Genomic DNA, 20,041 nt, shown 5'->3' with positions numbered 1-20,041 from the left:
ATAATGTTGGAATAGCCTGAATAAAATTAAAACACATATTCTCTGCTCAGTTGCTCACAACCTGCCTTTTACAGAACCTTTGCCTCTAACTGCACAGTGTGTTTTGTTCTGGGAGTGGATGATAGCTTGGATTTGCACCCTGTGGAGCCAGTTTGGAGCTAAAAGCAGGAGGTTTGCATCCGCACAGTTCTGCACCTCCAGGAACTGGATGCATTTGTGGCACCATTGTACCCCCACTGTCCCTCTCAGGGTTTAGCACCTGGGAATTTATTTCACAACACCGTGTGTTCCTTGTGGCTGGGACCACGTTTGTTCTGGAGCTGTATAGACTCACATGTGGGTTAAGCTTTAAGCTTAAGATTGAGCTAAATCTTTAGCTTAAGATTGAGCTAAAAATACCTTGTTAGAACAAAGTCAGAAGCTTTAGGCAACTGTCTTCCACCAAGATTAATAGCTCATGATAATGATAAGTTGATTGGACTAAGTTGTATTAAAATTATATGAAAAACATATGTGGTCAAGTTTCTTGGACAAGGAGTTTTCAGTAGACCTTGACCATTGGAGTGGATACACAGTGGAGGTCCATGAAAAAGATGAGAGGGCTGGAACACCTCTGCTGTGAAGAAATTTGGAGAAAGTTGGGGATGTTCAGCCTGGAGAAGCGAAGGCTCCAGGGGGACTTTCTCATGGCCTTTCAATATAAGAATGGATCATGTAAGAAAGAAAGAAACCTTTTATCAAGGTCCATTGTGATGGGACAAGGGGCAACTGTTTAAAACTTAGAGGGTAGATTTAGATTGGAGATAAAGAATTAAATTTTTGCAATGAAGGAGGGGAAACACTAGGCCAGGTTGCCCAGAGAAGCTGTGGATGCTCCATTCCTGGAGGTGTTCAAGACCAGGCTGGATGGAGCCTTAGGAAACCTGATCTAAGGGAAGGTGTCCCTGCCTGTTGGTGATCTCTGACATGGCCAGCATTGGAGCACCGGGGATGGGTCAGAACAACACCCTGGGGATCCGCGGGGTGTGCAGGGAAACATTCTGGTCTCGGGAGCACCATGGTGGTGCGGCCGCGTGGTGCAGCAACAGGGAAGAGACAGGTGCCACTGAAGTGCCAAAACTGAAGATATTTATTAAATAAATAAACAAAAGGGGCACAAATGAGAGTGCAAAACAAAAGATTTCAGAATGTTCTGAAACATTCTGCTTCAGAAGACCCCACAGTACAGTAGACACAGATATATAGAGTCTCTCATAGAAGGTTCTGGAAGCCTTCTGGCCAATAACAGGCTGTTGATCTATATGGCCATTCCCTGTCAGTCACAGAATTCTTTACTCTTCATGATGTTATCCATTGTGATTTCTCCCAAGACTTCATGTTGGTACTGGGACATCGAAGCACTGACTGTCTGCTGTGTGGCTGTGTGGGTCAGCTCTCGGCCCATCCTCTCCAGGACAAGCTCCCACACCTGTCCAGGGCAGAGGGATTAGAACAAGATGATCTTTGAAAGTCCCTTCCCACCCAAAACATTCTGTGTTCTCTTATTCTATGAATAAATGTTTCAGTCTGCACCTCTGCATTTTTCTGCATGGGAGTTGAATGAATTATGCAGCATCTTCAGGATGTTGTGGCAATGCAAAAATTAGCTACTGATTTTTGGAAAACTCTGTTCAAGCTTGTGACAGCTTGAATTTAAGCTTGGTTTTGACTTTTTGAGCTGATAGGACTAGATCATATCATATATTGTTTGGCTTTTCCCAATGAGAACAAGGCTCATTTCTGAAGTGCTGTTTGTAGGCTAAGAGATCCATGTAAGTACATTGGAGGCATGTCCCACTACCTGATTAATGTCTTTTATTTATATTTCTGTAACACATAGGATTTGACCTGATGGATTCATTCAGCGTGAAGCAGATTTTTGGAATGAAAGAAGATGGGATTCAGAGTGCTTATGTACGGCTTGGAAGCTTTCCTGTTGTTCAGAAAACTGAGTGAGTACTTTGGGTTTTTACTTTATTTCCATCTGAACCTCTGCCTTACATTATTTGGTTCCTTTATGTTAACTTTGTAGTAGCTATCTGGTACCTACAGGTATATTTCTGCTTTCAGCAGCTGTTTCAGTTCAGCTGGCACAGAATATGCACAACGTGGTCAGGAGTCTCAGCAGTCACTACAGGCTCCATCCTGGCACAATATTAACTGTGTTTAGTGTAGCTCAGTGGTTCTGAGGAGCAGTATCAAGACATTCACCAAAGAACTTAGGGCTACGTAAATAGCTTCTAAAGGGAATATTGAATATCTCACTCCCATTGAGATAGGAATGTGCTAAACTCAGGAGACCACTTGCTGGTAGATGCTGTGACCAGTTAGCAAATGTGGATTCTGGCCTTGTAGAAGAATGAGCAGTTTTTAATCCTGCGTCAATGTGGAGTCAGTCCTCAGAGTCTTTTAGGACTTAAGGCTTCCAGTTGTGTCGCAGTTTATCCCAAATGTTTCTTTGGGTTGTCACTTGAGCCCTGCTAGCATTAGCCTTGAAAAGAATGAGTGCATAATTTCACTGTGTAACTAAGAGCCATGGATTGAATTGCCATCATTAACATTTTTGCAGTAAATTTCTGAGTGCTGGTTTGAACTTCAGCTTAAAAAAAAAATCAATAATACTTCTTTTTCTTCTTATGGATGAGGGCTGGTATTTTTTATCCTGTTTCTAGCTCTTTTTTCTCAGCTCACTGCATTTTTTGAGATTCTCCTATGAATTATATTTGCTTGATTTCACAATTTTTTTTTCATCCTGGAACCAAAAGGATTGATGTGCTCTTTTTCCCTCCCCCTCTTTCTCCATGTTAATACAATTAAAAAAAATATATACTGAGTGGAAAATTGTTTTCTCTAGAGTCCATAAATGATATCAAGTGTAAGGGTAAATAGAGTCATGATCAGTGATCTGATTCAATGTAGCCAGCTAAAGACATCTTAGGTTTGGCATATGTATAACTGGTCTGAGTGTGGAAGGAAATAAACCATAAACCTATTTCACTTGGATGGTAAGAAAACTATTTCATCTGTCTCACTATGATCTCTGGGTTCTGGATGATAATATGAAAAATTGAGCAATTCTTGGAGTATAAACAGGAACTGTCAAGTATGAGTTGATAATCTTCATATCACACAGCTCAGTCACCACTGCTGCTGTGTCCAGCCTTATTTTCCGTAATTCAGTCAGTAGAAATGGAGTGAATGACAGTTTGAAGACCTGAGAAGCAAGTGTGATGGTGAGAAATCCAAGAACTGCAGTGTAGACAGGTAAAATGAAGAAGCAGCCAACAACTGAAGGGATCATTCTCTGTAGGAACCTCTGGAAAATCAAAGCTTGGTAAAGGGTCTTTGAATAAGGTCATGACTGGCTGAAAGGCAGTGGCTACTTGACATCAAAAACCAGCAGGGAAGAAGGGCATGCTTTTAAGGATGAATCTAATTAAGCACTGGAGAAAGCACAGAATACAGAGAGTTGTCCATTTGAATTCCTTTTTCAAAGTACGGGTTGAAGAACTTTTTTGTTGTTACTGTTTCTGTTGTTTTCTCAGAAAGACTGAGGGAGTGAAGCCAGATCAACCAGCTATGACGCCTTTCCATCTGCTCAGATTGCACCCATTTATTTGTTTTTGCTGTTGCCCTTAAAATAAGCAGAATATTTTATCATCTATGACAATTAGAAGTAAAACATCCCTAATTTATAGATTGACGTGAATAAAATTCCTTTTGAATGATTCTGAAACATGGAATTCAAGGAGGATTTTCATATTTTCAGCTTTATGTAACTTTCACACTCCTGTGGTTTGGGAATGAACCCAAATGGGTATAACACCATGGAAGGTGTTTGCATATTTGGTTCATTTCTGCATTTGTATGCCAGGACTCTGAGATGCTGCATATGGGGTCATTGCTCACAGAAAATGAAATCTTGTAAAGCTGCTCAAAACCAATAACTGGAATAATAAACCAAACAAAAACATCTGTCGTGGCTCACAGATAACCTCCAGCAATGTTCAGCAACTGATAGCAACATCTCATAATTAGATACAAAATCATTGACTGAGTAATATATGTAATTCACTTTATTATCTGCTTAAAGGATTTGTATTCTTTTATACAAGCTATAGTACTTTTACAAAGTGCCAGATTAGCTATCTGGGAAATGTGCCTACTCATCTTCTGATCTGTAACCTACAACTATGAACTTTCTTCCTCTTTGTGATGAGGCATCATCTGTGAGCAAGCAAACCCAGCAGCCAGAACTTGGCTTCGGTCAAGGACCTGATCACTGAGGGCCTCACAGGGCTCTGCAGCTGTCTGAGGCCTGGCCCCAGAAACTGGCTGGTGGTTTTTCCCACTCCTCATGTTACTGGGGCTGTCCTACTGCTTGTTCATGGCTTCTCAGTGGATATTCTGGCCAAAACTGTGCTGCAGACTTCTGATTTTGGATGATCAGGCTTGTTTCTCATTACTGGTGTCTTGCCTAATGCCAAGATCTTGGCTCACCCTTTTGTTCTGTATCTCCTAGTTGTGACTCCAGGGCCTTCCTGCTGGCCATGTCCATCCTCAGGTTTCTCTTGCCTGGTCTGGTTCTCACTTGACCATGATCTTGGCTACCACCTCACAGAATTACCTGATGCTTGGCCAAGCTTCTGGTCATGATCTATTTGCTCTTTATATTGGCACAGTGTTGTACCAATACAGAGTCTTGAGTTAAGACATGAGACCTTGGTGTGTTTTTCTGTGTCTCCTGATGTCAGCTTTGACTTCAGTCAGCCACCTTAGGTTTCTCCATGAGTTCCTTCCCTGGTCTCATCATTTGTCCCCTTCCAAGAGAAGAAGTTGTACAAAAAGCCACCAAAAACTCCCACGCTGAACATGGAACCTGTTGGAAGTTTCCTTTTTTCTTACTTTTCCCAAACAAATATTGCATATTAAGAAGAGCAGAGACAAAAAACTTTGTTCAGCTTAGAGAAGGGAAGACTCAGTGAGGGAGGATCTTATCCATGTGTATAAATATCTGATGGGGAGGAAGCAAAGAAGACACAGCCAGAATCTTAGTCATATTCATTGACAGGACAAGAAGGAATGGGAACAATTTCAGTCAATGAAATCTAAACACAAGAAAAACCTTCTTTAGATAAGATGATCTCAAGAGGACCCTCAGTGTCTCCTATTTCTAACAAAGTAAAGGAGATAAAGCATGGTGGAGTGGAATGACTGAAAGCTTTTTTGGTCTTGTAGAGAATAAAGGACTGTAGGGAGAGCTGAGAAACACAGAAAAGACTGCAGCAAGCAGAGGAGAACCAGATGTTCACATGGCTTCTTATAGAAAAAAGTTGTTTTGGGAAATTTAAACAACAGCAAGTGAAATTTAGGACAGATTCCTTTTTTTTTTTTTTTTAAATCTATTCCATCGCTGAGGTTTCTGAAGTAGAAGTCAAAAAGATGTCTGCCAAGGATGTATGAGACACATCCATCTATAGCTTTTCCTTTTCCTCCTTTTCCTTTTCCTTTTCCTTTTCCTTTTCCTTTTCCTTTTCCTTTTCCTTTTCCTTTTCCTTTTCCTTTTCCTTTTCCTTTCCCTTTTTCCATTCCCTTTTCTTTTTCTTTTTTTCTTGTGTTTTTTTTTTCCTTCTGTCATTCTAAGAGCCTCTGGTGATGTGAAACATGTTTAAATGAACTGGCTTCCTCCAACTTGGTTTTGCAGATCTTATTGGATTACATTTCATATTAACAGGCTTAGCTGTTGTAAAATTGATCAAATTGCTCAAGTACATTAACTACACTCTTCCTCACCAAATGTAAAAACCCTATTAAATGTGGTTGCATTGACTGTCTGAAATGAGAACTGATAATTTAATTCTTCCATAGTATTATTATAGATGTAGGATCTCATGCTTATTGTCACAGATGAAAGCTCTTATTGCAAGTTAAAGCATGTGAGAAGGTTGCTGTATATTGAAAACCAGAAATGGTTAAAAGAATTTTCTGCCTTCTTACTAATTTTTTTTTCTTGTAAAAATTGTGATTCACCTGACCTTGTAGTTGAGTTAATTGACTCTTGGACTAACCTGCAGCACTGGGGGATTCTTTTGTCTTGGAGTTTTATAAAGGCCTTTTTTGCAATCTATCCTGTTGTCAGAATTATAGACCAAGGAGCTGGCAGAATGCTCCCTATAGGTACCAGGCATCCAGCAAAGTTCCACAATATCGATCATCAGTTCAATTCAGCCTTGTGTGAAAGAAGAACATAAAACATTTCTGGGGACAGCAACTCCTGCTCTTGGATCCCCAAGTAAAGCTGAACTTCTAGATGCAGATAATTTTTAAGTGAGGAAATAAGTTAAAACTGCTAAACAAAGATTTTTGTTATTTATGTAGCAATGCAGTTCTGTAAAAGATACAGGGACCAATGACTTCAGAAACAGCTTTTATCACATTTTCAAAGCAATGAGAGTGTCTTCAGATTTGCTTTTGGCATGAAACCTTTCTCTGTTGGGAACTTGCAGCTGGTTCCTCAGCAGCTTTAAAAATCAGTTGAGGATGGCAGGTAATGGGTCATTATGGCTTTCTGTCAGTTTAAATCTACCTGATGGGCTGTTTGTCAGCCTTGTGTGATGAGGTGTGGCCAGACTCACTGGGATGTTTAGGTACCTAACTCTCAGTTATTTCTCTGAGTATTAAACATCTGAAAACCCTTTTTGAAGTTAAGCTTGCATAATGATATTCATGTTCCCAGCTCAGAGCTGTCCAGAAACATAAAATTGAAAAGTCTGGAAAAGCCCTGTAAGATCACTGAGTCCAATTGTTATGCAATACTTCCATGTTCACCACTAAACCATGTCCCCAAATGCCACATCCACACTTTTCTATGAACATTTCCAGGGATGGCAAATCCACCACTTCCCTGAGTAGACTGTTCCAGTGCTTGATCACCTTTACGGTAAAGAATTTTTTCCTAATATCTAGTTTAAGGCAACCCTCCTTTCAGATCCTACTTCTGTTCACTTCAGGTGAAAAATATTCTGCTCCTTCTGGCCCTTCTTATAGATTTGCTAACTTCCAGGCAAGTGGGAGCTCCCTGGTTAAAAACTAGTACCAAGAAGTGAGACAGCCTTGTCTGCTCTCCCAAATGAAGGATTTCTTAAGGGAGCTAGTGGGAGCCTGGTTCAGTTTTCTTTTGTGCTGAAAGAATTCAGAGAGTCTCTTGTCTCCCCAGAGGGAAAACCAGCTTATACTGGTGCATATCCTGCAGGGGCACTTTATACAGCAAAAGCCACATTAGTGGATGAAACCAGAGTGTTCTGAATTTATAACTTGGCTGAAAAGATGGGAGATTCAAAGCACAGAATAAAATATGATGGAGTATTTTGGCATTAGGAAAGACTGGATCTCAACATTTGCTGCAACTGCAAAACAGTATTCTGGAAATTTAGAGGACTTTTTGCTTTTAATACAATTAAAGGCTTCTAGTTTTATGTGCCTTGGACTATGCCAGTTTTTGCATAGTGATGGATTATGTTAACTATTCATTAGGACCACGTTCCATAGTTTGTTCTTAATTAATTGCTGCCATTATGTTTTGTTTTGTATTGAGTGCTTATGCCTGACTGCTCAGATGTCCTGATATTTATGAAGGGTTTATTTGGGAATGATCATAGGAGCAGGCTGGCTTGGGCATGAAGAACAATGTTAACTCTGACTCTTCAGGTGGGAAAAGAGATGGCTTAGAGGCATTACAAGCAAAGTTTGAAAAATCATGGATGGCATAAAAGATAGAAAAAGAATAGGTTTCATTGTCTTTTCCCTGATAAGAACTGAGTTAGGTCCTAAGCAAAGAGGAGGAGGCTCATTATGCAATGGGCAGCAGTGGGCGATTCCTTGCCAAAGGGATGTTGTGAATGTTGTAAGTTTACCTGAGTTCAAGGGAAGGATGCAGAAGTTTATATGAGATAAATCCATAAAAAGCTATTGATATAGAAATTGCATTTGTCTCTGAATTATACACCTGAATTATACACCTTATATTGTAAAGATCCAGAGGTACAAGAGAGATGTTTTTTGTGCTCATTCTTGTTCTTAGGCATCCAGTAATGGCTAGTAAGGAAAAAAATTAATGATACTGGATTAGTTACCCCTTCTGTCCCACCCTGCATCCCCATGTTATGACAGGTTTTATGATGGAGTAGAAGAAAAGAGTATTGGATTTTTGCTTACTTGATGTGTTTGCTTACGTGCAGGGGTTGTGGTGTCACACTGAGTAAATCTCTGCCTGATATGTTTGCAATGTTTGATTTGAGAAACTTCTGCTATCCAGGGCTGCCAGCTAAGGAACAAAGATATGAGCTGTAGTGCCTGTTTTGGGCAGACATTATAACATTTGTTGCTATAATTTGGTACATTTAGAGGGTTTTGGGTGTTCCTGGCCATTCTCTGAAGTCACAGGTCTCCAGCGCATCTGGAACAGAACAGAATTATTAACAGGTTTCATGAACAGAAGCATGAAGTGATAAACAACCTTTTTAACATGATGGATACTCAACTGCAGATTTCCATTATATTTTAGCCAATTTGAGAGCTTCACTATTGGGAGGATGAAAGGGCTCCATTGAGACAGAACCTGGAGGGCACAAGCTCATGTTCATCTCTCTCCACGCTTCCAAATAAAGCAGATTTTTTAGGAACTATAATGATACTTTTAGAAAGCATTGCTGGGACATGGAGAGAGTTTTAGAAGTTCTGCTCTTCACTGCTAAGCCTGATACATTGCTCTCTTTCCCCTCCCCATGAAGGGATGTATTTCCACAAGGCCTGCCTGATGAATATGCCTTTGTAACTACCTTCAAATTCCGGAAGGCTTCCAGGAAGGAGGACTGGTATATCTGGCAGATTATTGACAAGTATGGCATACCACAGGTAAGAGGCTCTTTTACAGCCAGCAGGAACAGCTTTTTTTTTTTTTTTTTGGCCATGAGCCAGTTTTCTTGCCTTAACCTCCCACTCCTTTTTCTTGTGAGCTGGTAAAAATCCTGTTACTTTTTCAGTGGATTTTTCTGCAAATATTTTACCTTTAATTCAAACCCCAAATAAATGTTTGTATCTACCTTGGTTGTTATTAGGATGCAGATAAATGTGTTAGTTGGAAAGGCGGACAAAAAAATACCATCCTTGCTCTTGAAACTATTGTTGAGTTTTCAATTGTTTTGTTCAGATCGTTCTGCTTAGGGAAAATATTCTGCCTTTTTGGAAAAAGGTTGTTACAGGGATGTACTACAGAACAGTGAGTTATGTGAGGTTTTGCACAGCCTTCTAGGTGACTTGTAAATGCATTATGGGTTCCTGCTCTGGGTGTGGGTGTGACATCTGTTAAAGCTCCAAAACCCTGAGTCCTGGCTGTTGCACAATTTGGTCAAATAATTTTCTTTCAAGTACTCTCAGGTTGTCAGAAAAAAAAATACTGTAAGTGTGCACTAAAGGGCTGTCTGTCCTTACACAACAAGCTTTTAGCAGCTTGGTAGAGTTCAGGTTTTTGAGGGTGCTTGAGGGGGGAGTGATTTGGATGGGCTGTACATTTTTCTGCTCAGCACCCAATAGAGTGGTGATGGCATTACCCAGGACTCTAAAGTGGGCTGTCAGCATGGGCTCACATAGCTCTATAATTCAGTATTGCTGCTTTGGGACTGGTGTTTAAAAGGATTTTGGGAACTATCAGTGAAGAATAGGTGCAGTTTGAAGAATTAGATAACCGGGCATGAGACAGTGGTAAAAAGTGTATATGAAAGTTATTATCAGCTGAAGGTTCATTAAATGAAATGTGATTTACTGTGCCACATACATTCCTAGGTGCTGCAGAGTGAGAATTATCACTTGGTATTTCTTGCAGGAAGTTAAAAACTTGAACTGCTTAGGTGTGAAGAGAGAAAAACACTCAATATTTCCAGTAATAATTTCAAAAGTGCCTTAAATTATGGTGCCAGAAGTGCCTTAGAGCCCCATGAGCCTCATTTCATGTGGAGTTGGTCATGGTTTGGCTGCTGCCTTGCAGACCTGCACAGCTCACAGATGCAGACGCTCCTGAGCCAACACTGATCCAGACTGGCATTCCCAGCCAGCACAGTGCTCAGCTGCATCGAGAAGTTGGGTCAGATGTGGAGTCAGCCTGCCCTGGGCTGCTCACATCACTCACAGCTCAGTGCCAAGGTGGCTCTGCAACTTGTGCACGCACCATTCCTGGCTCTGCCTGCTCCATTTCCCTGCTCCATTTCCCTGCTGCTGACTGGCTTTGGTAAAAGAAGACACCAATTTGTAAATTAACTCAAAGTTGCATGTCTTCAAAAACCTATAGCTTTCAGTACAGAGGATGGGATGTAGTTTTCTGTTCAGAGCACCTGAAATAAAGTGTGAGCAGTGCCATAGCTCAGCAGACTGGTTTCATATGAGGTATTTTTCCATATCCCCTGGGACAACTGAGGACATGTGATGGGAGTAAAGAGCCTGCTGGGAAGCAGTGGAGGAGAACATGGGGTAGAGGGATCCAAACCAGGTTCAGCTTTGGGGAGATGCCTTTGGGGAGGTGCCCATGACCTGCACCACCACCCAGCCATGGCAGCAAGGTGGCCTGGGCTGAAACCATGCCAAGGGTTATACTCACAGGAGGAGGCTTTAGCTGGTCCTGTGAAATAGGAGTCTCTTTGAGCCAGGTCTCATAAGCTCTTGGAGATCTATTTCACACCCAAGATAGCTCAGCTACTTTAGAAGGCATAAAATCAGCAGGACAGCTTTTGTGGCAGTGTTGGGAACAAAAAGATTTTAATAAAAGGCAAAATAACAAACTCTTTATAGAGAAAAAACTATTTAGATGCAAGAGGCCCTCCTGCCCCTGGTAAAACATCTCACAAAAGTGATTAGTTTCTTTGTTCTCTTCTTTTTCTAGTAAATTGCCCAGGTGGGACTTTTTGGCTCTTGTGCAATTAGCTATCCTTAAGTTTGAGGTGAAGTCTCCTAGGTCTTATGAGATGCCTTTTCACTTAATCGAGGAGAGAAACTTCCAAGCTTATAGGGGGACAAAAGATAGTTTTGTTACTTCATCAACAGAGGGTACATTCCTATAGTTGTGGGTCTGCCCTGAAGCCTGTGGAGCCCCATCTTATTTACCAGCACAAGTGTAGGCTCCCTTTCCATATCCCCCACAAAATTCCATCCTCTGCTCTGCACTTTCTCACCGCAGCCTGTGCCATCCCTGGCTTGGGGGTGCGGGTGATGATGGAAAGCAGTCAGGAGGAAGGAGAAGGCTTTGTTGTTCAGCAGACTCCCCCTGTTTGCTTGCAGGTGTCAATCAGGCTGGATGGGGAGAACAAGGCTCTGGAGTACAACGCCGTGGGGCTCACCAGGGATGCTGTCAGGGTGGTGTTCCGGAACGCGCGCGTCAGCGACCTGTTCGACCGCGGCTGGCACAAAATCGCCCTCAGCATCCAGGCCAAGGCTGTCTCGCTGTACATAGACTGCAAGCTGGTGCAGGTGCTGCCCATTGAGGACAGGGAGAACATTGACATTCAAGGAAAGACTGTGATTGGCAAACGCTTGTATGACAGCGTCCCCATTGATGTAAGTACTGCGCTTGCTGGTTAGAGCTGGGTAAAGGTTCAGCTTTGGGTTTGCAGCCTGTGAATGAGGGGGGTTATGTTGTAATTGACCCTTTTCCTGAGGCAGCATTGCTGAAATGTTACCAGTGTTACATAGCTAAGACAGATTGGCACCTTATGAGGTGCCAGGAATTGCTGTATTTTTATGTGATACTGTATCTCCAAAATAGAGATTAAAAATGAGAAATTTATTTCATATTTCTGTCTGGTCACAGAATGTGCTACAGTTAGAAGCAAAGACAAAATTGTACACAAATATCATCAAACTGGGTACTGACCTACACAAAAAGTCTTCATCTAATCTTGGCATTATGAATGTCTCCACAGGTGATAAAAAGAGATGCAGGGAAAAAAAAAAACTTGTTAACTCAAAAGAGTTGTGATATATTCTCCATTCCTCAGATATTAAATGACCCTTAGTGCAAATGAGCCAAAGTCAAGACACACAGGCTGATTGTCCAGCAGCAGTGTTACCCTGGCATAATTTATGTGTGATAGTTTGGTATTTCAGACTTGTATAATCTTTCTTGGCTGTGCAAAATGGATGGAACGTGCATATCAAATGTGTTCAGAGCATTTCTCACGCAGGAATAAATGGTCAGAAGATGCAAGGCACAACACGAGGAAAATAGACCTTGTGTTTAGATGAAATTCTAGGAAGGATAGACGTGGCCAGGATATGTCTTCTCAGACAGAAGTTTGGCCAGAACATGAGGATTAGCATGAAAACCTGCACCAGAATTTGAATAGGCATTTTCAAAGTCTTATTATCTCAGCTCCTGTAGCATGCTGAGGTATTGGTCTATTATTGATAGGAAGAGATAGAGATTGACTACAGGATCCATAGAACCGCTCTGAAGTTTGCACCATCTGGTTTTTGTTTGTGTTTGCCTGCCCTGTTTGTGTCCAAGCAAAAGGACACAGGGTCTTTAATAATTCACTGTGTCTGAGAGTGCTGCCTCCCTTTGTCTCCCAGTTTGATCTTCAGAGGATGGTGATTTACTGTGACTCCCGGCACGCCGAGCTGGAGACCTGCTGTGACATTCCCTCTGGACCAGTAAGCTCCTTCTTGTCATTTACTCATTTTCACATGAACACTTCACTGAAATCTATTACATAAACCAGGGAATATGTGGCAATGTGGGATTATAATTTTTGTTTAATAAGGGTGATTGAAACCTAATTGTGTAATTGGCAGTGTAGCAGCTCCAGAGGAGGGCGACAGCAGAGGGATGAGTATGAGGAATTTGAAGTCTCCAAGTTCCTCTTTCCTTGTCAAACTGTCAGGGGAAACAAAACCCCGAAGTGATGATAGAACAACAGAAATGCAGCATGAAATATTCAACATGTTTCCCACTGGTTTTATTTGGAAACAGCTAAAAACAGTGCCAGTTGCAGTTTATTTTCCTGTGCCCAACTCTCACTAGAAACTTCCACCCTCCTTTCACTCTTCCCTCAGTCTTGGTTAAAGAAGTTCATTGTTCATTTTGCCACATTTTCCCCTATTGCTTGATGAATGGCTTTTGTGGGATTTCATTCCTCATGAGGACACATTTGGCTGTGTGTTACACAGTGGTGCCTATGGGATTTGTCTAAAGTGGGTGGAAAGGGAAACTTTCCAGCATCAAAAGCTTTGTCCTGATCTTGGGTGTCTGGGTGCAGTGCCAGGTCACGGTCCTGACGGAAGCACCTCCCCTGGAAGTGAGACCCACTGTTGGCAGTGAGCAAGTTGGACATCTCAAGATTTTCAACTGCTCTTGTCCTCCTGGACAAAAGGTGAGTGCTGAGATTAGTGTGTTTCATTTGGGATGTCTATAGAGGTAAAGGAAGTTTCCCCTGGCGTTTTCTCTTTGCCTAATTCAGTGATTCTGGTCATGCTGGTAGTTCTGGTAACAACAGTGAAATAAAGTGATTATTCTTATCTAGCTCAGTTATGTGTATCCTTCTTCAAATAAAATAAAACAGATTATGAAGGTAAATGTGGCCGCATGAGATAAAAATCTCATGGCTTTTAAAAGCAATGTGCTTGGTTTCTCTGGCTCTGACTGGGACCTCTGAGAAACCAGCTTTGTTGTCATTGCTCCTGAGGGCATGTCAGCTTTATTATTATCTTCTCTGCTTAAACCTGAAGACGTTTTTTGTTGTCCTCCTGTCCTCCTAGGATCAGGCCCCTTGATTGAATATAAAATGAGAAGATAAGTTTGATTAATCATGTCTTTTTTGTCTTAGGGGGAGAGGGGTCCACTTGGCTTTGAAGGTCCCAAAGGTCAAAAGGTCAGTAATATGTTCTAGTTCATTTGGTTAATAAAAACAGCAACAGCTAAACAATTTCAGAGTAAATTGAGGATTTGAAGATTTTGAGAAATTAGAGTCAATTTAGTATGTGATTAAGTTCAGACAGTTTTGGATGAGTCTGGGACTGCAGAAGTTTTTTGTGATCTTTTATTTTTAATTTATGCTTGCATTTAGGCTTCTCTTTTGCTGCTTTACATCATTCTTAGAGTAAATACATTGCAAAATCCTTTCCTGCAGCTTCTAAACTGGCATTTTTGCAAGTTACTGTTATTCACTAGGTCATGCACAGCTTCCATGGCAGGTCACCTGAAACAGAGGTGCTGCTGCCATGCTGTGCCTTTCTCAGCAGTAATACCCGTGCACAGTTGAGGTAGCAGTCTTCCAGTCACACTTCAGAAAGTTTCTTGAGACTAGGGGGTAAAGGATCAGTCTCAATCTTTTATCCTTAGCAAGATTGCCTGAGTCATGGTGTTAAATATAGGCCACTTCCCTCAGTACTCTTCTTCCTAGATAAAAGGGTAGGAGAGTGGTTGTGATGTGTGCTTCAAGTTTCACAATGCAGCCTTTGTATTACCCTGCCTGTTCTGCAGGCCTCTCTGATATACACGTGTGTGCATTCAGCATAAACACATTTTCCTTCTGTGCCTGGTTACAGAGAGAGCTGTGAGGCAATAGACCCAAAGGAAGGACTTGTACAGGAAGAAAACAGAGAGTCACAACATGGCTGGAGAGGTGGAAGTTGGTGGTGTTGGTGGCTCCCAGTTTTACTATCTGTGAAAAGATGTTTGGGGGAAAAGTTATATTCAAAACTATTTTCATCTGAATCACTTCTGCAAACTGAGTCACTGAATTTATACCTGTTCAGTGAATAACTGAGTTGCATCCCATCAAAAGTCAGTTATTATGAAAGGAATAATCTCTGGGTTTTGGAGGGTCAAACATCTTCAGAGATGTGCTGTCTTTTGGCAAAGCTTGGTCTGCTGTCTGCAGAGAGAAGTTTTGGAGATAAGAATATGCCTTTTGGAGGCTGGGATGAAAGAACACGGGCTCATTACTGCTCAAATGTGCCTGTGCAGACAAAGGTTCCTTATGCCTCCATGTATATATATCTAGGAGTTTTGTATTTTAATCCATGGCAGCTTAAATAGTGATGGGCTATTTTAAGGAACAGCAAAGCCATGACTGTTGTGAGAAGGTTGCAGAAAAGACAGTGGTGATAATGATAAAAGGGCCCTGCAGCAAGATCCCATTGTCTTCCCCTGCTTTGCCAAGGCCTGTGTGCTGCTGAGGGTGCCTCAGTGTGCCACATGGGTCAGTACTGGGGTGCAGGACACACTGCTGGGATACAGAGGGGGGTTTCTGCAAGCACAGCATCAGAGGTTTTCTGGAACAGACCCCAAAAGGACTGCCCCGCTCCTGCAGATGTGAGTGACTTCTCCCTGGCTGTAGTGGTTTGAGACTTGTACACAGACAAGGCAGGACTGTGTCACAGTCTCAAGGACCTGGGGATGATGCCATTTAAATATAGGATCTGACAACAATTTAGTATAAGTATGATTATTTGAGAAAAAATATTTAGCTTCTCTCTCTGCTAAATAAGACAAGTTGTATGTTTATCTCCCATCTTGCAAAGATGTTGAGATTCAGTAACATATACCAACCAATCTTGACAGCAGTTCTTACATTGCTATTGCCAAGGACCAGCTTGTCACAGTCCTTGCTCCACGTTAAAGAATGAATTTTAGCTTTCCTCCTCTTTCCCTGCAACATTACTGAGCTACCTGGGCTAAAATCCTGCCCTTGGCAAAGAATTCTCTGTTTATTTGCAGCTTGCCAACATTACCACCTGGTATTTATTAGAGAAAGATGAGGATAATGTGATTCTGATCTTCTCTAAGCTTTCAAAGGCTGGGAGAAACAGGAGAGCTTGCAGTTATCAAAAAAAGTGGAAAATATTTCTGGGAGATAAACACCTCTGCCTCAATGACCCACACTGCCAAAGTGAGGGTAATGCATGGAGACACAGCTGATGTGTTTTGGAATGAGATATGGTAAAGAATTGTGTTGGGAAATAGCTCGGCAGGAAATAGCTGTGGCAGAACTGGCTAATATGTCTGAGGCTGGGTCCTATTGATAAATTTTAGATGCTAATGACAGCCCAGTCTGATTTATTTTCCTTCCACAGTCCCTCTGCAGGCTGTGTTGTTTGCAGGCAGCCAGGATGGCTGGTTGGGGCACTGGGCTGATGATCAACAGTCTGCTTCTCTCTTCCAGCACTGCTATTGATCCAAGTGTAGATAAAATCCTTGCTCTGTGAGATGTGTTTTTGCCCACAAAGAAATTACAAGTCTTACCTACCATTGTGAAGTTTGTGAAGTCCAGTGTATTAGACAAGCTCTAGCAGGATGTATCTTCTCCTCCAAAATAGAAAGTTACTTAAAAGAGATGGTCATATAAAAAATTTTGTGAATTTTCCCACAGCCTTCTTAATTGACCATAGCATAATCTTTGTATATATGGGACTTGCTCTGTGAGTTTTCTTTCTTTCAGCAAAAAACAAAGCAGAAAGGTTAAAGAAAGAAACTTTCATATTTCCTGTGCTTTCAAAAGCATTTCTTCACCTAGGGAAAAGAAAGGATGATCCTGGAAAATGTTTTCAGTTCCTGGTGTTGCTAAGCACTTTTTTTTAGAGGGGGCATAGATCAGGATAACTTTGATAGAGACACAAAATTAAATGCTCCTGTGGTCCATGTGGGGAGATCTGGGGAGAACAGGAGTCATCAGACTTATTGATGCTCTGGTTCTGGAGGGTCCTGCTCCAGGTCTGAGACTTTTTCAGCTTGATTTTAAGTCTGTACTGAAGTCACAGTGCACAAATAGGTAAGCACATTGCATTTGTAAGTGAGAGATGGGGTGCTCAGCACAGCACGTTTCTGGTTTGTACATTTTGGGTGAGAATCTGGGCAGAGTGTGTGGGCAGAGCCCTCTGCTCCCCAGCAGCTCCCAGTGCTGCAGGAACTGAAGGAACTGGTGGAAGCACAGCACATAGCCTTAAACTGTCCAAGCAGTGGATATATCTGGTCTCCTTCCTCTAGTTTTGAGACTGCAGAGCATTGTGTGAAAATGATTTATGGGGATTTTTTCAGCACTTGCTGGGTTTGGCACCATTTTAAGTTCTGTATCCGATAAATATTTACGAAATTTTGGATCATCTTTGAATCTTAATCCCTTTTACTCCTGTCCTTTTTAGGAGAAAAGTGAAGAAAAAGTTTTGCTTGGTTTTTACTGGACCATTTTTCTCTTTTCCTCCCTATGTATGTCCTTCTCCAGTTATAACTTTTCCAACCATCCTAACTTGTATCTTCCCAACAGTCTCTTTTCTATGTTACTTTCCCTCTCTCCCATTGGAACAAGCAGGAATAATGACTCTGTGTGTTGCACACTTGTGGGAGGGAAGAGAAAGGTTAGCTGATTCTGAAAATTTAGTGAAAACTTAGACTGAAAACAAGGGGTTTGGATTACAAAAAAAACAAAAGCTCTAAAATCTTAACAATATTTTCAGGTTATTTTTTGCACATTTTTGGCATGTACCCTTGAGGTCTTCTGCAAAGCACCTTTGCAAATATTTCCTCTCTTAATAAAAAATAAGGGCATTTGAAGTACTTCACAGGAGAAAACTCTCTGCCTTGCTAGTGCACTCCAAAGGCTTCTACCAGTATTTTCATATGAAAAATAAAAGAGAAAATCAATCTGAAAACTTGGATGTTTTCAAGCCATGCAATTAGGTACACCCAGTCCTTAGGGCAGGAGCTGAAATCTTGGCTGTAGAGACTGGTGAAACCAAAAGTGTCCATTATTTCAGTAAACCCTTGTTGTATCACTTTCCTTCTATGTCTAAGAAAGGAGTGAATTACCTATGTGATATTAACACATTTTCAATTTCAAGGGAGAAAGAGGCATCCCAGGGCTTCCTGGACTCCGAGGAGAAAAAGGAGAGTCAGTAAGTAAGAAATATCCAATGATTTTGCTAAAGGAGATGAAAATGTGAGTAGTTGTTTTCTCCTTCATAGTGAGAACCTGTTCACAGCATTGTGTGCCCAATCCCAGGAGGAGTTTGATCTCCCTGGCACTCACTGGCCTCTCTTGGAGAGGGGCAAATGGAGGTTTCATCCCTGAGTACAGCTGATAACTGACTTAATATTGACCTTCTAATAAAGATGTAACTTGGATGCACTTGATTACCACAGCTGCACATCTGCTGGGGGACAATATGAGGCAACTGAACACAGAGAAGATGCAAATCTCTCTTGACTTTTTACATTCAGATGACCAAGACACAGCCTCCCCCAGCTGTAATTAATGCAAATGCCAGGCTGAGATTTTAGGCAAAAAAATCTTTAACCCTATGTAAAATTCATTCCAGTAAGCGTTGTTGGCAACTTTGCATTTGGAAATGTAACATCATGCTCTTCTATGAATAAAAAATAAGATGTTTTTCTGGCTGCAGTAGGAGAATTTGGGATAAATTTTTAGTTTAATTTGTCACTGAATTATTATGCCCAAAGAAAATTGCTTTCCCTATAGTAATTTTGAAGTGACTTGTATGTCTGTATATAAAGAGAGATAGATCTTGGATGCATAACAAGGAAAATATGAAATATGTATCTGTAGTGTTGTTTGATACCCTTGTTCTCAAATTTACATTTTCCCCTCTTTTTTCTTTCATTTCTAGGGCAAAGCCTATGGCATAGGAGAGAAAGGAGAAAAGGTAAGATCTAATCCTTCACTGGTCCAACAAATGAGTTGCTTGCTGTTGCCTGCTGTAGTTCAGAGGTTGCTTTTGGAGTGCATAGGATACAAAAGATGTGACACAGTTGGATCTTTGTACGGAACCTTTATGCCTCCTTCTGCAGAAAAGCTTTTGAGTGTTCATTGCTTTCTCCCCTTCGTGTTCTTTGAGTTTCTTTGTGCATTGAGCATGGAAAATCTGATCAAATTGAAATCATAATCTTTCCTTTGTATAAACAGCAGTGAGTTTGTGGAGGATAATGCACAAGAGAAATTGGCCGGAAGGATGAAAAACAGAAAGAAAGCATAATTTTGAGTTTACTGAATTTTTCAGCAGGATTAAATTTGGCTTATGAGAAGTCTGTCATAGTCTTTCTTCCAATTGGATCTTTTCATTAATAAACTGAATGAAAAAAGCTGGATTAATTTTACCTCAGATATTAGGCAGGACAGAGTAATAAGACTTTGAGGTTAAAACTGGGGATACGGAATAACCACTGAAAATTTCTGTGTCATCTACCTTGGAAAACTCTTTCATTGGTGATTAACAGTGGGAAACAAGTAGTAGGACTGGATTAATTTGCATTTTAAAAAGATGGTGATTTCAAGGCAATTTTGGCTACAAACTTTCCATTCTGCACAAAAAAAAAAAAAGAGTCTTGATGCCTAGACTTCAGAAGAGAATTAGCTCTTTGTGTCTGTAGCTCTGTATCACACCTGGTTAAGGGTGTTTTCCTTAAGATCAAAATGAAATTTCAAGTTGCAAGGAACAATCGAAAAAGATTGACAGGATAGGAGACGAACGTATTAAGGAGGAAGTCAAGGTTCATATTGAAACTAAGATTAAGAATCTATTGGGATGTTTTTCAGGGAATCTGTGGCTACTCAATTGCTCAGAGAATTTCAAACAATATTGGATTGTGATTGGGAAGGAAGAATGCTGCACTAGAGAGAATATGGCATTTATGCCCAATGCAGCTTCTCATTTGCTCTTTCTATGGTTATGATATATTGATTGTATATAGTGGTAATTCATCATGTGAAATTACAATCGAAATGCCAGTTGCTCATGGCAGGAAGTTTTATTGAGCCAGGCTACAAACATGGGGGCCATAAAAACCATATCTCTACATTCATTTTCCTGCAGTCCTCCCACTGACAGACACTATTTAGCCTTTGAGACTCAGGATTCAGCCTTTGGAAACCAGCTCATGTTTGTCAGGTGGTGAGAGCCAGCAGTGTGGTGGGAAACATAATGTTTATGGTATTAGTTGTGCTGT

At 41.1% G+C, this 20,041-nt stretch overlaps 1 protein-coding gene across 1 annotated transcript in view; it reads left to right on the top strand.

Annotated features, from left to right (window-relative positions):
• COL22A1 (collagen type XXII alpha 1 chain) overlaps positions 1 to 20,041 on the top strand; it is a 232,260-nt gene that overhangs the window by 81,596 nt on the left and 130,623 nt on the right. The window contains exons 5-12 of the mRNA XM_030943927.1: positions 1,880 to 1,991; positions 8,829 to 8,952; positions 11,365 to 11,640; positions 12,655 to 12,735; positions 13,341 to 13,454; positions 13,908 to 13,952; positions 17,920 to 17,973; positions 18,706 to 18,741. Of these exons, the coding sequence (XP_030799787.1) occupies positions 1,880 to 1,991; positions 8,829 to 8,952; positions 11,365 to 11,640; positions 12,655 to 12,735; positions 13,341 to 13,454; positions 13,908 to 13,952; positions 17,920 to 17,973; positions 18,706 to 18,741 (842 nt within the window). The remainder of the gene's footprint in view (positions 1 to 1,879; positions 1,992 to 8,828; positions 8,953 to 11,364; positions 11,641 to 12,654; positions 12,736 to 13,340; positions 13,455 to 13,907; positions 13,953 to 17,919; positions 17,974 to 18,705; positions 18,742 to 20,041) is intronic.

This window comes from Camarhynchus parvulus, chromosome 2, assembly GCF_901933205.1.
Source record: "Camarhynchus parvulus chromosome 2, STF_HiC, whole genome shotgun sequence".
NCBI lineage: Eukaryota > Metazoa > Chordata > Aves > Passeriformes > Thraupidae > Camarhynchus > Camarhynchus parvulus.
This window is presented reverse-complemented; position numbering and strand designations above follow the sequence as displayed.